The sequence below is a fragment of the Rhinolophus sinicus genome, chromosome 8 (assembly GCF_057876585.1).
Source record: "Rhinolophus sinicus isolate RSI-liver-muscle chromosome 8, RSI-T2T, whole genome shotgun sequence".
Taxonomy (NCBI): domain Eukaryota; kingdom Metazoa; phylum Chordata; class Mammalia; order Chiroptera; family Rhinolophidae; genus Rhinolophus; species Rhinolophus sinicus.
In genome coordinates, this window is record NC_142508.1 from 37,735,892 (window position 1) to 37,752,721 (window position 16,830).

The 16,830-nt window shown below is 53.0% G+C and overlaps 1 protein-coding gene across 3 annotated transcripts; it reads right to left on the reverse strand.

Annotated features, from left to right (window-relative positions):
- Positions 1–164: 164 nt before the first annotated feature.
- PTOV1 (PTOV1 extended AT-hook containing adaptor protein) lies at positions 165–8,918 on the reverse strand. 3 transcript variants are annotated; one of them, XM_088800035.1, is made up of 13 exons: positions 8,519–8,918; positions 5,822–5,959; positions 5,601–5,683; positions 5,474–5,531; positions 5,282–5,389; positions 3,617–3,772; positions 3,096–3,182; positions 2,943–3,016; positions 2,808–2,865; positions 2,354–2,458; positions 698–895; positions 545–613; positions 165–290 (listed from the first exon to the last, which is right to left on the reverse strand). In XM_088800035.1, exons 1-12 carry the CDS (start codon positions 8,687–8,689, stop codon positions 602–604), a joined length of 1,248 nt encoding a protein of 415 aa, XP_088656161.1. In that variant the 5' UTR covers positions 8,690–8,918; the 3' UTR covers positions 165–290; positions 545–601. The 3 variants fall into 3 exon arrangements, with proteins under 3 accessions (XP_088656161.1, XP_074172173.1, XP_074172174.1); XM_074316072.2 differs by having other exon boundaries at positions 165–295; XM_074316073.2 differs by lacking the exon at positions 5,282–5,389 and having other exon boundaries at positions 165–295.
- Positions 8,919–16,830: the final 7,912 nt, after the last annotated feature.

The following is a 16,830-nucleotide window of genomic DNA, read 5'->3' on the forward strand; positions in this document are numbered from 1 at the left end:
CCCCACTAGTCCCCAAGGTGGGCTGGGGCTCCTGGGACAGGCACAGCTGGGGGCTTGGCCCTGAGTCAAGCACTCAGCCCACCTCAGGACTAACTGCCTCTCCTGCCAAGGGTAAGGATGAGGCTTTCAAGGCCATGACTACAGGCACTCGACACGGTGGCCAGTGGGCTTTTAAAAGACTTTATTGGGGAAACGTACATGGGTGGGGACTGTCCTTGGAGATATCTCAGGACGCTGTCCTCCATCTCACTGGGCAGCTGCGGTCTCCAGGGGCCCCTGCTCAGAAGCATCTGACCTGGGGCAGGGGGACAGTGGGAGGAGCTGGAAGGGGGCTCCAGCAGCCCCCAGTACCTGGACAGATGCACCTACAGGGCACTGGGGACTAGGGAAGGGCCTCTTCCTGCAGGTTCCCATCGCTTCCTGGGGGGAGCGTACCACTGGGGACTGCTGTGCTGCTGCTCTGCTCTCTTCAAAGCCAAGGTCACACTACTTCTCCCCAAACTCCCAGCACATCCAGCCCGCACTCCACCTGACTGCCACTCACCAATCTCAGCGGGGGCCGCGTCTGTGACTCCTGGAGGGCCCAGCCTAGTGGTGGCCACTAACCCCCCATCTGTGGCGGAAGAAGCCGGGGAGGAGAGTCAGTAGCTGGAGGGGCTGGAGGTAAGAAGAGTGCCGGGGGCCACCCCTGCCTCACCCCTCGCTGCTGCTGCTCCTGCTCCAGGTTCCTCTGCAGGACCTGCTGCTGGTTGGCAATGACGCGCCGGATGCCGTTGACAAAGTTGCCCTGGTCGTGGGGGATGAGGCCGATGAAGATCTTCTTCTCCGAGGAGTACAGCAGCATGAGCACGCGCACCTCGCACGACGCCTTGTAGGAGAAGTGCACGCAGCCCGCCTGCCGGGGGTGGGCGGAGCGGGCGTCACAGGCGCTCCTCCCGGACACAGCAGGCGCAGACCACACAGGCCAGCATCCCAGACAGAGCTGGTGCGTACTAACTGCTGTCCTCACAGCTCTATTACGAGCCCCCCTTGGGGACATGGAGGCCCAGCCCTGCGGGCTCTGCACAGAGGAGCTGCACGAGCTCTGAGGCTACCGTGGGCCTGCTGATGCGAGCGGCACCTATGGAACAGGCAAGTGCACGGATGCCCGACATCGTGCCTGCGACACCTTGTGCAGGACCGGCCATGACCAAACCCGTGCACAGAGGCTCATGGGAAAGACACCAGCTCTGAGGTTCCCCACCTTGTGCAGCCCCCCGAGGTAGCCAAACCGAGAGAGCCCGGGGCCTGCGCACTAACTGCTCCCCTCCACCCAGCTGGGGATGGGGGTGCAATGCGCCATGTGCTCCCCATCCACTTCCTTGGCTCCTCCCTCTCTAGTCCCAGGGATCACCACCCCCACGTCACAGGTGGGCCAACCCAGGCTGAAAGCTTGAGGACTCGCAGGTCCCCAGAGCCAGGAGGGGCAATGCTGACCCTGTACAACCTGCAGACAGGTCTCTAAGAGGAAACCCTCTGGGGATCCCAGGACCCGCCGCCCTTGCCACATCTGAGCCTGGGCCCCAAGTGAGCAGAGCGGAGGGCCATCCTGGGGTTCAATGGGGTCACTACACATGGCCCTGAGGGAGCGCTGTGCTTTTAAACTTTAACACAAAAGAAATACACAACTGGCCCCTCAAATACACAACTGTGCAGCTGTGATTACTTTGGTTGACTTAAAATAAATAGTAAATCTGGGGACAGAGGTCCCTCCTACATAGCAGACGTGCAAAAGGTGGACAGCGATGACTTTGCTTTCAAAACTGCGGGACTGAGGCCCAGCCCTGCTGGACTGGGAGCTGACACACCTCCCTACCTGGTGTAGGGCCTTCAAGAGCCTCAGGTTTCCCACTGGAAAACCTGGAGTGACAAGAGCACCTGTGCCTGGGGAGGGCGGCGGGAGGAAGGCGGCAGGTAGGGACAGGGGAGCACAGATAGTAACCCTGGCCCTCTGGGTAAACCCAGACGCAGCAGCGGGGGACAGGCCCTGAAGGCACACAGCAAAATGGGCTCCAGTCTTCACCCCGGCACTTGCTGGCACTGCCTGAGCCTCAGTTTCCCCATCTGTAAAACCGGGTCAGGACAACACAGAGCCCCAGGGGAGTTGGGTGGACTGGGAGCCAGCACCTAGGCAGGCACATGGCAAACACGACATCACTGTGGGCTGCCATCACTATCCAGTTGGTTCTGGGGACAGTGTCCCTCTGGTTCATCTTGTGTTTAAACAGGAGGTGGATGTGGCTGTTTCTATCCTACAGAGCCTCTCGTCTGCCCTGTTCTGCCTCGGCATCACCCTGCCTATGGCCCTACTCACAAAGCCATTGTCCATGATCCGGCACAGGCTCTTGAGCGTCTCCAGGTCCTTGGTGAAGTGGAACTGCACCAGGCGGGAGTTCCGGAACAGCGGCACCAGTGTGGTCTACAGGAAAACGGCAAGGGCGGCTCCATGAGGCACAGGAGCACGGACAGTCCACAGCCACACTGCCTGCCCCTTCTCCCTCCCTCCCTGCAGGGCGGCACCTAGCCTGGGGCCTCACCCCAGGTTATATCTCAGACAGGCCCTGTGGCCCCTTGAAGCCAGGTCTGCGGGACCTGCCTACCTCCACTTGCTGGGCAGGCCAGCCACCAGCCACAGGGCCTTTGCACATGCTGTCCCTCCACCCAGAAAGCCTTCCTCCAGCTGGCAACTCAGGGTGCCCTGCTTGGGGGAAGAACCCTCGCCACCCCCATGGCCCTCAGGCCTGAACCTGAGCCCCCTCACCACTCACCAGCAGCTGTTGGGGGATGAGCTGCATGTACAGCTTCCTTGGCCACTGCTCGGTCCTCCTGCAGGCACGAGGGGACGAGGGTCAGCAGGCCAGGTCTCGCGGAGACGCTGTCTCTGCCCCCAGCCCGACACTCACAGGATCTCCCCTTGGTTCACATAGACGTGCGACGGCAGCCACCTCTTAGACCGGCTGTTGGGCTCAGGTCTGGGCTTTTGGGAGAGGAAGAGGAGACATCAGGAGTGGGGGGTGCACCGGTCCCAAGGTGACCCAGGCCACCCCAGGGCTCACCTCCTGCCACTCCATGACTCCACTCCAAGCCAGGAACTTGTTGTTGACAATCTGGACTGGGCCCGCAACACCACCAGGCCCCACTGCCTGTGGGAGGAGATGGGTGGGACGGTGTCCCAGGAGTTCCCCAGGGGCTTCTGCCCCAGCCTCCTGTCTGGCTTCTTAGCCCCCGGTCTGTCCACAGCGCCACAGGCTCCCCAGAGATGGCTCTGCCCCTCACCTGCTCACAGACCTCCCATGGCTCCCCAAGTGCTCCAGGACAAGTCCCGGCCCGTCAGCTTGGGGTACAAAGCCCATAGGATCTGCCTGTAAGAACTGGACAGCTATAAAACTTGTTGCACAAACTGGGACACTTTTGGGAGAAGGGAACACTTAATAATTGCCAAGGGATGACCCAGGAAGCAGTCACCTTCTGGGGCCTCCCAGCTCTACACGCGAGTCCTGCCCCTGGGAACCTCCCTCAGTCATCCGTCTGCCTTTCAAAGCCTCCCTGGCACGCCCAGCGCCCGGGCCGAGCGCACCTGTTTGCGGGTGGTGATGACCTGCCGGATGGCGTTGACGAAGCCGCTCTGGTCATAGGGGATGAGGCCCATGAAGATCTTCTTCTTGGACGAGTACAGGAGCATGAGCACGCGCACCTCGCAGGGGGAGATGTGGGGGAAGAGCATGCAGCCCGCCTGCGGGGGTGGGTGGGGGGTGGCGGCAGGAAGTCAGGGACCCAGAGCACTGCCAAGGGGGCCACATGTCCCTCCGTGCTCACCCAAGCCTGCCTGTCACGGGACAGTCTTCAAAGTCAGCCCCATGGCCCCAAAACATGTTTCAAGAGTGTGTGAATGTGCTGCTCGGTACCCCCACAAGGAATTTGGGGTTGGGGTTAGGGCCTGGGACAGTCGCCCTCTGATGCCAGCCCTGTCTCACGGAGCCAGGGAAGAGGTTGCTGCCGATGCCAGAGCAGCTGCCAGGAAGGGCCGGCCCAGGTCTGCTTCCTCCTAGCTGCCTGACCTAGGACAAGGTACCTCATTTCTGGACCTGTTTCACCATCTGTAAAACGGCAGGACAAGAGTGTACACAGTAAATGCCACACAGATGGTTCGTATTTGAGATGCTAGTGCCTTGGTGGGACGTGAGGGAATGAGTCCCAGCTGGGGTGTGAAGAGGCAGGTACTTCTGAGGACACGCCCAGAGTCACCTGCCTGACTTCTCTTGCCCCCAGCTCAAGCCCCAGGTCCACTTGCTCATGGAACCCGCCCTGGGAGCCACGTACAATTGGCCCTCCCAGACCTACGAGGACCAGGAGTGTGACCAACAGGCAACAGGGTGATGTCCATCTTCCCTGCAGCCTGGGGCTGGGCACAGAGCAGGCCCTCAGCAAACGGTGCTGAGTGAAAGGGTGACTGGTCAGGCAAGAGACCCCACACCAGTCACACCCCTTGGTCTGTCCAGGCCCTGAGGGAAAGGGGATCCACCTGCACATCAGGGGTCGGGGCACAGATAGGACTCCCTGCGGGCAACAGCCTGTCCCCACAGGGGAGCAGGGACTGGAGGGGACCCCAGAGTAAAGTCCTCTGGGCTTCCTGGGCAGACAAGTCACTCTTACCTTGTCCCCACCCCTCTGTAGCACCTGCCTCTGCTTCCACAACCAGACCCCTGGAAAGGCTTTGCCACTGAAACTCAGGCCCAGACCTCAGGGGCTGCAGAGACATGTCAAACTGACCACCTCAGCTGCTCATGTTTCCTGAGCACTTACTATGCACTCAAATCAATCTCAAGCATTAGCCACCAGCTCACACGCCTCCCAGTGGCCCGTTAGCCCCACTTGCCAGATGAGAAAACTGAGCCCAGCACAGACCGCCCCTCCTCCTGGCTCCCTCCTCCGCACCCGTTTACCACATCCCAGCCACCTGCTGGGTCCCAGGAGGGCTGGTCCCTGCACTCACTCACATCCTCCACGGCCAACTCTCGGCGCGGCCAGACACAGGAGCCTGAGGCAGGGGGATACCTTCCCTCTACTCCAGAGAATTTCTGAGACCCTAATTACAGACAGGGCCCAAGATGCCAGGAAAGAGTGGCTCCGCCAGCCTCGGCCTTGGATGGCCCCGGCACAGCTGCCTCCTGCTGCACTGTCACCAAAGTGCCCAGAGCGGCCCCTGCGCCCGCCACCCACCCGTGCTCACTGCCCTACTCACAAAGCCATTGCCCATGACGCGGCAGAGCCCCTTGAGGGAGTCGCAGTCTCTGTTGGTGAAGTGGAACTGCGCCAGCTGGGAGTTGCGGAACAGGGGGCCCAGGGTGGTCTGGGGGCAACAAGGGGACAGCTGGGTCACTGCGGGGGTGGGGTGCTCTGAGGAGCATACGGGGGGCCTGGGGGAGGGTCTCACCAGCAGCTGCTGTGGGATCAGCTGCATGATCAGCTTCTGCGGCCATTGGTCCGTCTCCCTGCAGGAGGAGAGGGTCAGGGGGGCCCCGGCCCCCAGCCGCCCGCCTACCCGCCCACCGGGCACTCACAGGTTCTCGCCCTGGTTTACGTAGGCCTGGCAGGGGAGGGTCCGCTTCAGCTTCGCGGTGGAGTCAGAATAGGGTCTGCGCTTCTGTGGTGGGAGCAGAAGGGCTCACTGGACACAGCTCGGATATCCAGGCCAGCCCCCCGCCCCCCACAGGGGTAGACAGGACCCTCAGGGCTGCCCCCAGCCTGATGGAGACTCACAGGTCTGACATGGACTGCTCACCTCCTGCCACTCGAGGACGCCACTCCAGGCCAGCAGCTTGTTGCTGAGCCGGTGCTCGCCTACCACCAGACCCCCGAGGGCAAGCCCTGGAGAGGAAGGCCCGATGGGACCCAGGGCCCCGAAGACCCGAGCACCTTGCTGTGGCAGAGGGGTGGGGAAATTGAGACTGAGGGACCTGCAAGGGCAGGCTGTTCCCCACAGGCTCCAGAGGGGACATCCCAATGTTCAGACCCAAATTTCCTACTTGGAAATGCCCGAGGCCGTATGTAAGGCCATGTCCAAACCCAGTATCCCAGGGATAAAGACCTCATGTGGCTGACACCCACTTTTTCCTGCCACCATCCCAGGACCCTTCTCCCTAGAACCCACTTGTCATCTCGACATTGGCCTATGCAGGGTCCCTGAAAGCCACCAGCCCGCTTCCCCTCCCAGCCTTTGCTCCAGCTGTGCTCCAAGCCTAGAATACCACCTCACCCGCTCAGAAGGTGCCACCCACTCACTTTCCCAGCCTGATCCATTCTTGTTCCCTCTACTGAGACCCAACTCAGAAGCCAGCGCTCTGGAGTCCAGGGCCTCCTCAAAACCCTGCCTATGCACCAGCCAGCCTGGGCTGTGTCTGTCTGGCACACTGGTTTGCACCGTCCTGCCCACGCTCAAAGCCTTCCCAGGCTCCTCATGACCGTCAAGAGACAGTCCAGACTCTCCCTCTGACTCCCGCCAACCTTCCCAGGCGGTTGCTGGCCCTCGCTCCCTCGCACACCCCAGGTTGCAGCCATGTCAGGCTGACCCCCGGGAGGCAGAAAGCAGAAGCACACATAGTACAGAAGCATCCAGGGAGATGGGGAGACTTGTGGATGAGGCAGCGTGACGACACCTGGAGGGGTCTCAAACACAGCATCTCAAGAGCATTTGCAGAACACCAGAATGTTCCAGCAATAAAACCAAGGAAAGCTACAGTCTACTCACAGGGTATTCTCCCAGCCATCTTTTTTTAAACCAAAAACATCTCAAAGCAAACAAGTGAAGGCTTTGGAACAGCCCAACAGCAGGAACCCTACGAAAATCTCACTAGTAAATGCCTCCAGGTATGTGTGGGGGGGATCAATGGTTGTTACTTTTGTCTTGTTACTAATGGGCATTTCTAAATGTCCCATAAGCTACACAGATGTTTTCTGTCCCAGAATAATGACAGGCAGGAACAATTTTATTTTGGGTGGTTTAGAAAGCAAAAATTCCTGAGCAATCATGCTCTCCATCTGGGCAGGTGGTTCTGGGATCTGGGCAATCGTATGAGATGAGGAAGAAAACCTGAGTGCAGAACATGTTGGTGTGTTGAATGCTGGAGTGCGTCTGAGATGGAGAACGGGCATCAAAGCCCCAGGTTTGTAGGTGCCACAACTATAGTTAAAGCACCCAACTGGAGAACCCAGGTGAACACACCTGAGGACCCAGTCAGTGTAAACTCCAGGGACACGTGTTTCAAGTATGCTTATCTGGGAGGGCAGGCCGGCCAAGAAAGACTTGAAAGAGGTTTTGATCTGGAGCATAAAGACCAGGAATGCCTGCCTAAACCCAGGAACACCCGCACACAGCAAGGTGGGAGGATCACATGCAAGGGCTGGGCTTCAGTGCAACCCTGGAGGAAATCTCCCATCCCAGCAAGTGTGTGCACAATTTAGCTGTGCCTCCAACATCTGGATGGTTTAGTGCATAGGAAGCCTGTTCAGTACTTGGGTGAAAGCCTTAGTGAGGACCCAGCAAACAACGAGATGTGAATGCTGACAGAAGAGGAGAGGCAGTGAGGGAAGGTGAATGTTTAAGTTTGGGAAGGTGTTCAGAGTCTGGTTATCTACGTTTAAGATCCGAAGAAGCTTGTTTAAGGCTTGTGTGGGGCTGTGACAGCTCCGTGCCACGGACGACGTTGAGCCAGTGTAGTTCAGAAGCGAGCTTGTCCCAGCCTAGGGTAAAACGCACATCTGGGCAAGCGTGTGCACGGTTTGGCTGTGCGTGGAACGTCCGGACATGAGACTTTACTGCTCCAGATAAGCTTTATAGAGATTTTTTAAAGTATGTGCATATTTTAAGGCCGGGGGAAGCATATGTAGTAGCTTCATGTACCTGCAAAACTCTGTTTAAAAGCTCTATCTCTGTTTAAGGTCTCGCTTTGTTGCAATCTGTAAGAGCATCCCACAGCTGGGCGCGCGTGCAAATCCTGGGCGCACACGCCGCGGGCGCCGTGCAGAACGCCCCAAGGTGCAGCACCTAAGCTTGCGAAGGCAAGACACGGCCCCTCTCGCCGCCGTCCCCCAGCCCCCTCCCCCATTTACAGGTTTCCTGCCCGGAGAGAGACCAACTTTCCAATTGGAAAAACAAGCGCACAGGCCAGCCGTGGGCCCGCCCGCCCCCCACCCCCCACCCCCCACCCCCCACCCCGCGTTTAAACTGGGCGGCGAAGTCAGCAGTAATTTGAGCCCTCCCCGCCCCCGTACCCCACCCCCGTCACCCCGGCCCGAAAGCGTAACAAAGGGGAGAGCCCGGCGCGTACCACCCGGGGGTTCCACGGGGGAACCCGGCCCCTGGCGGGACCACCCTTCGGGCTACCCGGGAGACCCCAGAGAGGTGGGGGCCACCACGGACAAAGACGCAAGCCCGGGGGCGGGGCCGTGGAAGGCTCTAGAAAAAGGGCGGGGGGCTCACCATGGGAGGGGCCGAGCGAGCCCGGATCCGCGGCGGCTGCGGGCCCCTGGGGCTGGCCGGCCAGGAGCGCGAGCGGGCGGCGCGAACCGTGAGGGGCCGTGGGGGACGGCCGCGACCCCCGAGGGGGCCCCCAACGCCGGAACGATGCGGGGCGCGGCGTGGACGGACCATGACGGGCGTGGGCCAAGCAGGCTGGGGGCTGCCACGGGCCGCGCGGGGGGCTGCAGACTCTATCGACTGAGGGGCGCGGGCGCGCGGCTTCGGGGGAGACGGGCTGGGCTATACCAAGCACGGGGGACGCGCCGCTGGAGAGGGGTCGCCGCGGCCGAACCACTGCGTTGAGTGGGGGAGCACGGCGCGTACCAAGAGCGTCCGCGAGGGGGCGTGGCCGGGGTGTACCAAAATAGGGTTGGAGGAGCTTAGGAAACGGAGAGGCTGTGGGGCGGGGAGTACAGCAATTGGAAGATACATTGGACCGCTGGAGCAAGGGCGGGAGGAACAGAGAACGTGCGAGAAACAACTTCAGGGGGGCGTGGCAGGAAAGACCATACCAAAGGGTGGAGGGGGCATTATGTGAACGTAAAAGACGATACCAAGTTGCTGCCTGAGGGGCAGGATACCGGGAGGTATTACCGAGTCCCGGACCCGCGGAGCTGCAGGAGCCGCCACAAAAAGAGGGAGGAAGGAATAATGGGCCTGGGGCCCAGAGAACCTACCTAGAGGTTTGGAGATGTGGACCGTACCATGCACTAGGGGAGGACTTAAACTTTAAAGGCAGTGACGTAGCTAGGTAGGCAAGGGACCACAACTCCCAGCGGACCTCACGCGGCCTCGGCTGGGCCAGCGGCCCCAGGAGACGCCGTCACAGCTGCGCGCCCATTGGCCCCCGAGCCCTAGGCTCCGCCCACCGCCGCCTCCTCAGGCTTCTTGCACCCGCCTCTCCTGGCCATTCATTGATTCCCTCGTTCACTCAAGTATTAAATGACTGCGTATTCACTTACTAGTAGTTGTGTAAGATTTCTTGTTTCCTAAATGTGGATAATAGCTAATCCAAGAAATTTTCACAATTTCTTTTCAATCCCAAAGTGGTTACGAGGGTCAAATGAGTCAATAAAGTATTAGGATCGATACTTGGTACAATGACGACTTAAATGTTTGCTTTTTAAAAATCTTAATCATTATTATTAGTACCATTTCCAGTTCTGTGCTGGGCAATGAGTATACTGTGATAACCGAAATAGACCAGGTCCGTCATAGAGCCCACGGTCCACAGTGGAAAACATCGAAGTTTGTGATAGATGTTAAATAAAGCAAGTGCACAGGGTCATGGGATGGTGGCCGTGGTAAGTCAGGAAAGTGATCTTTGAGCAGCCTGCAATTCTACATAGACTGTGCTCAGATGAGAGAACAGCAAGGGCACAAATCCTGAGTGTAAGAAAAACAAGGGAGGCTAGTGCGGCTGATGCAGAGTGAGGGAGGAGAACTGTGGAAGTGGGGGAAGGGCCAGATGCCACAAGCAGGGAGGGTCCTGGGGAGCCACCAAAAGTTTTTTAGCAAGGGAGTGACATAGTCTTATTTACATTTTAAACAAACCATTCATAGAACGCATACAGTCATGCACACGGTATCTCTGCAAATCTACAGAAGAAGCTGGAATCCATAGTCAACTCTAAGGAGAGAAGACGGAGGGGTGGGTAGTACACACACGGGTAAGGCAGCTCACCGTGCGATTTCATATTATTTGGAATTTCTTACCATATGCAAGTGATGCCTATTGAAAAATAACTTTTGAAATACCTTAAACTTTTTTTTAAGAACGCTTCTGGCTGCTGTGTTGATAATAAGATTGTAGGGCACGAGTGGAAGCAGGAGGGCAGAGAGGAGACTGGTAATAATCCAGGCGAGAGGCACAGATGGGATGGGTCGCAGGCAGGGTGGCCACAGTGGAGGTGATCATTTTCACAATTTCTTTTCAAGCTGGAGCTCAAAAGACTTGTGGAGAAAGTGAGAGAGAGGGATGAAGGATAATACCAAGGTTTTTGCCTGTACGAAGGTACCATTTGGTGGAAGGGAGCTGACTATAGAAGGAGCAGGTTGGGGAGGCGGGGAGGCAGAAATTCCTGCTTCTGTTTGTGATGTGTTGAGTTTGAGATGACTAAGCAATGCAGATAGAGGAGTCTGGAGATGAAACTTCAGAAGTCTTCAGTGTTTGAATTGATGAGAATGAATGAGATCACAAAGAACGTGTATAGACAGGGACTGGGACACTCTATCCCTTTAGAGGTCAGGGCCTAGAGGGGCCACCAGCAAATGAGACAGAAGAGTGACCTGTGAAATGCAAGAAGCTCTGCTCCAGGTCATAATTCCCATCCTTGCTCCCCCTGTCCCCCCACCCCCACCCCCACACACTAAGCCACCTGCCCAAGGACTTCAGGGCTGACCCTGAGTCCCAAGTCTGACCTAGACTGTGGCCAAATGGGGAGTCAGTACTCTCTGGACCCAGACTGCAAGTTAGATATCAACAGGTACCTCCAGAGCCCTAATAATCACCATGTTAGGAAACCCTATTGCTGGCAGCAGGAAGGAAAAAGAACCACAGGGACAGAAGCCTCCTTAACTTCCCTAAATCCTTATTTCTCACCATTGTCCTTGATCCAAGCCATCAAGATCTCTTGCTTGGGTGACAGTCTCCTAACTCTTGCCTCCTTGTCTCTCATTCTACTAATCTTAACACTCCAATGGCTTCCCAATGCCCTTAGAATGAAATACAAACTCCTCACCATGGCCTCTAAGGCCCTGCGCCAGGAGGCCCCTGCTGCTGTCTCCACTGATCATCTTTCCTGCTCTCCACTTAGTTGATGCCTTCCCATCCTTCAGATCCCATCAGGACACGTGTGGGTACGAATTCCCAGGACTGAATAAGCATGGAGAAAGGTGTGCTAGGATACGCTCCAGCATGAACAAAATGAAAACATGTCAGAATGTGAGATGAAAATATAGGCTGAAATTCTATTAGTAACACTACGGTACAGCTCTCCGAAGCCATCTTGCTTACCCAGTGTGCCAATTTGAAAGACACTGTCCATTTCGTCTGTAAAACCTACTGCCCAAGCTAGCTGGCTATTATGACTAAGCAGTTCTCCCATCTGTTAGGCTGTGCACTTCCTGAGAAGTAGCTGTTACCAAACCTGTTTATGCCAGTTGTTCCTAAGTTAATAACTTAGTCTTATCAAACTAACGAAATATTAATGCAAGAGAGTTGTTTATAGGCAAACAAGGTTTCCTGCACTGGAAAGAACAAAGATGAGTTCCTTAAAAAAATCCTGCCAAATTAGGTGCAAGAAAAGCAACTATATAAATGATTGAATGGAAAAGCTCATAAAAACCTAGGAATACCCAGCTTTTGGTTTGCTTCCTAAGTGTCTTTAGGTTCTCTAGTCACTTAAAAACAACAACACTGGAAATGATAAATGTGGTTTGTGGATGCCGTTTATACAAGAATATGTTGTATGAGAACTGGGAAACCAATACTTAAAGAAAAGGTTTTGGTCCTAGAGAGATGAGTGACTGTTGAAATGTTTTTAGTCGAAATAAAACATTTAAAGTGTTTATGAAACTAATATAAAATAATAATGAATGTGAACTGTAACTGAAAAAAAAATAATTTCAAAAAAGAATAAGAAAAAAAATGCATTTAGGTGGTCATTACCACTATTTGCCATATATTTCTAACTTCCCAGTTGCCCAGCAATGGAAAGGATTCCACTTCCTAACCCCATATGGTTGAGTGGGGTCATATGATTAATTCCAGACAATGAGATCTGAACAAACATAACCTATGTGAATTCAGTCTGGAGCATTTAATTACTCACATGATACCAGAGCTGTCTGTGCCTTTCCCATGCTGCTTGGCAATGTTGGAGATCTCTCAGCACAGGCTCCAGCTGACCCTCCATGCAGCATGACTGAGAAAATCCACCTTTGCTATTTTGAGCCACTGCAATTTGGGGGTTGTAATTGCAACATAACCAATCCTATCCTGATATAGGTATGTCCTTCTCAAATGATCCTGTTTAGCCAGCTTTTGTTTAACCAATCAACTACCATTTTGACTGAGTTTACTTAAAAGGCAAACTGGGAGTACATATAGGTTGGTTGGGTATATGACCTAGACAAAGACACCAAGACAACACGGACAAAATGGGAGTAAGGCAGTTTCTGTCTTGGGTTTCGGTTTTTGTTTTTGCAATTACAAAATGGTAAAAAGAAAAGAAAAGAAAAGAAAGAAAGAAAGAAAGAAAGAAAAGGGGTCTGGCTGATGGACACTTGCCAAGCGCTATATAGTCTTCCTTAAATTTTCTCATCATAATTCGTAATTATGTCTCCCACATTAGACTGGGAGCCTTGTACGGACACGGACGGTGTCTAGCTTATTGAAAGCTATATCCCAAGAGCCCAGCACAGGACTCTCTAGGTCTTAAGTGCACAACTGCCCTACAATTTTTTTTTTTTGTCCACACCTCCACAGAGAGGGCTGGGATGTGTTCGCGCAACAGGAAACCACCTGACCCGCTTCCCTGTAGTAGGTTGGGGTGATTCAGTTCTGTGGGAGCATAAGCGTGAGAGTCACGATGTCAGGAAGAGGCATGACGTCAAGTGCATCACTTCTGGTCCCAGGTAAACAGGAGTGAGTGTGCTCTTCATGCTGAGTGTGCTATTCCTTGTTCCCAGTGGTAGAGACCAAGGATACCCAAATGTTGGGGCTGGTTACTGGACGAGAGCATGGGACCCTTAAGTCACTGCTGGAGGAGAGCCAGCCTGACCGACATCAGATTGTCACAGTGGGGTGGAAGGGTGGGGGAACGAAGACAATCCTTTGTTAAGCCACTAAGACTTACAGATTTGTTAACATAGTCTGATAGCATCTCTAACAGAAACACACACACACACACACACACACACACACACACACACACACACACACGACCCTTTAATCCAATTTATCTACTCACCACAATGTGCCCTGTAGTCTGTAGCCTCCAGGCCTTGCCTACAGTCCCCTCTGGTGGCCCTTCCCTCTAGTTGTACCTATCAAAGAACAACCTGTATAGTTTAGTACCGTTTCCCCGAAAATAAGACCTAGCCGGACAAGCAGCTCTAATGCGTCTTTTGGAGCAAAAATTAATACAAGACCCGGTATTATATCAATTATATTAGACCGGGTCTTATAGGAAAATAATTTTTGCTCCAAAAGACGCATTAGAGATAATTGTCCGGCTAGGTCTTATTTTCGGGGAAACACGGTATGTACTGTTTATTAAGCATAAAACTGTGAATTCTCCTTTGAATCTCACAAGGGTCCTTCAAGGTCCGCTCATTAGAGCCTGGCCTTACAGACAGGAGAACTTAGTCTGCAAGGTGAGCTATCTGGCCACTTTCTCCTTCCATGAGGGCAGGAACCACATCCATCTTTTCAGTGCCACAGCTCCGACCCCTATCAGGCATCCAGTCAATATTTTTCAAACAAATGAAGTACAAATTGAAGACTCCAACATAAAGGGGGCTCCCACTACAGTTTCCTGTTTTTCTGTCAAGTTCCTTGATTACCTCCTAAAGAATGGTTTAACCTCCTCCACTCTACTCAGGGTTCCCCCAAAACAGTAACCTGGTTAGCCTCAGCCACACACACTAGAATGGGTCAGACTGGTTGTTAGAGCTGGTGCCAGCCTGTATCACAATTTAAAACTACATCATTCTTGGAAAAGCAGAAATAGTTAATATTTCTTAAACACTATGCCAAGCACTTCCTGTTTTAAGAACTCAGCAAACCCTCACCCAGGTCATGATGTTGACAATCTGATTATCCCCATTTTAAAGATAGGGAAACCAAGATCAGAAGGCAAGTCTGAGGCCAGGGCCGAGAAAAGGGCAAGCGGGTAGTCACAAGGCTGGGTTCAAAATCTCAGCAGAAGGCCTTGGCCCTCACTAGTGAATGCCTCCTGCCCAAGGCACACCCACCACCATCAGCTTAGGGCTGGGACCCTCCCATCCTTGTCACATCATTTCTCACATGTCTCTCAGCCCCCACCTGCCCTCCAGCGTACACTGTTCTAAATGCTCCCAGATTATAAAAACCCGGACCTCCCCTACCCCCAAACCCAGGGGCCTTTCTTGCCTTCAGAGGGAAGGTGCATTGAGATGACTGCATCTACCCTCTCCCGCCACCTTTTCTGATGCTTCTGCTGAACTGGTAAAAAATGAGTTGGTACAATTGTTGGTATGCCAGATGTTTTTTGGAGGGGGCAATTTGGCAGTTCTGTCACCGTTTAAAATCTTGGCACCCCAAAAGATCCGAAACATCCTACATGGCCAATGGGAGGTGATCAACTAAGAAAATGGAGGCATTCATATAAGGGAATTAGACTACACAGCCACGATAAAGGACAGAGGGCTTTTTTCAAGATATGCTGTCGGATAAAAAAAGTAATCTACAGAATAAAGTAGGCCGAGTAAGTTCTAGAGGTCTGCTGAACAACACAGGGCCTATAGCTAGCAATCCTCTACTGTACACTTAAATTTAAGAGGGTAGCTCTCATGTTTAGTCTTAACACACATACACAAGCTAACAAAAAAACCAAAGGACACAAGGAAGCTTTTGGAGATGATGGATATATCTGTTACCTTGATTGTAGTGACGCTTTCATGGGTGTATGTCTATGTCCCAATTCATCAAACTGTGTACATTAAATGTTTGGTTTTTGGTATATCAATTGTACCTCAATAAACCTTTTTTTAAAAATAAAGCAGGCCACTACTGAAGAGCCACAAAATGAATATATTTCACTACCTGCTTGTACGTATCTCTGAAGAAACACGTAAGAAATTGGTAACTGATCTCCAAAGGGAGCTGCGAGAGACCGTGCATTTTTGGAACCTCTTCAAGTATGAACCATATGGTTTTATATATGAAAAAACTCAATTTTAAAAAAGTTATATTTTAAAATTGGCATACTCTTGCTCAATCCTGAGATTTTGCTGCTATATATTACATATATGCTTATCCTCTGCAGCATTTTTTATAATAGTGAAAAATTACACAGCTAGCCAAATGCCCATGTGTCAAGTAGCCTCTAAAATTGCCACCTCCTGGTAATACACTCTTAATTAATCCTCTCAGTGTCAGTATGAGCTGGACCTAGTGACTTGTAATGAACAGAAGATGGTAAAAGCGATGACATGTCATTTTGAAGACTAGGTTACAAAGACAGCAGCTTCCATCTTGGGTGCCCTCCCTCACTTCTGGAGAAGCCAGCTCACAGAGAAGTGAGCTGCCCGGTGAAGAGGCTACCTGGTGAGAAACTGAGGGAGGCCCTGAGGCTCCGTGTCCAATCACCTGGGAGGAAGTGAATCTGGCCAACGAGCATGTGAGTGAGCGTGGAAGCGGGCCCTCTCCCAGTTGAGCCTTGACTGCAACCTTGAGAAAGACCTTGAGCCAGAGGCACCCAGAGAAGCTGTGCCTGGATTCCTGACCCAGAACAACTGTGCAACTGTGAGACAATAAACGCTTGTTATTTTCTGCCACTGAGTGGTGGGGTTTGTTACAAATCAACAGACAGCTCATACAGATGGGATGGTATGGGAACTGGAATGTGTCCATTTAATGGACAACTGATGCAACTATTTAAAAACAGGACATAACGCCACATGTAACAAACGATGTGGATGGATGGCCATTACTGAAGTGGGGGGGAAGCAAGATAAACAACATATAGAAACTGACCCCACTTACGTAAAAACATTTAAGCAACTATAAGTGTCTATAAATATGCACGTACATCCAAACTGTCTCTGGGGAGGAGAGCAGTTGGTTCAGCGTGCGTTTGGGGTGTGAGAGAGGGGAGGGTGAGTTGTGAAAGGGTCCTTCACGTTTCATTCTGCACACGTGCTGTGCTTTTTCATCTTTATGAAACTGTAACCATGTGTTTAACTCAATACATTTTTAAGGTTTTTAAAAAACCCAAGATGGTGGGAAAACCTTTATTAGTGACTTCTGTATACCTTGAGACAAATATACCCTTTTTAAAGGTGTCATTTTTTCTCATAATTTTTCTTTATAGAGGCAGTAGGTGGGCATGTTCTCTCACCTGGGATAGGTTCACAGCTTTTAGCATTTTTGCCTTAATGTTTTTGTTTTGTTTTTCCCTTCTTCAATTTACGTTCTGCCACTTTTGCCTGATCTGCTGCTTTGGAAGAACTCTTAAGAATTTTCTAGTCTTGCTTCCAACTCTAGATGGATGGTCCAAAAGCAAATT

Bases quoted from the DNA above. Each gene is read 5' to 3' on its own strand.
- PTOV1 (XM_088800035.1), bottom strand. From the start codon at position 8,689: ATGGTCCGTCCACGCCGCGCCCCGCATCGTTCCGGCGTTGGGGGCCCC. The intron at 3,017-3,095 runs GTGAGCCCTGGG...CTCTCCCAAAAG, and splicing joins GAGTCATGGAGTGGCAGGAG to CCCAGACCTGAGCCCAACAG. The intron at 896-2,353 runs GTGAGTAGGGCC...CACCCCCGGCAG, and splicing joins GGATCATGGACAATGGCTTT to GCGGGCTGCGTGCACTTCTC.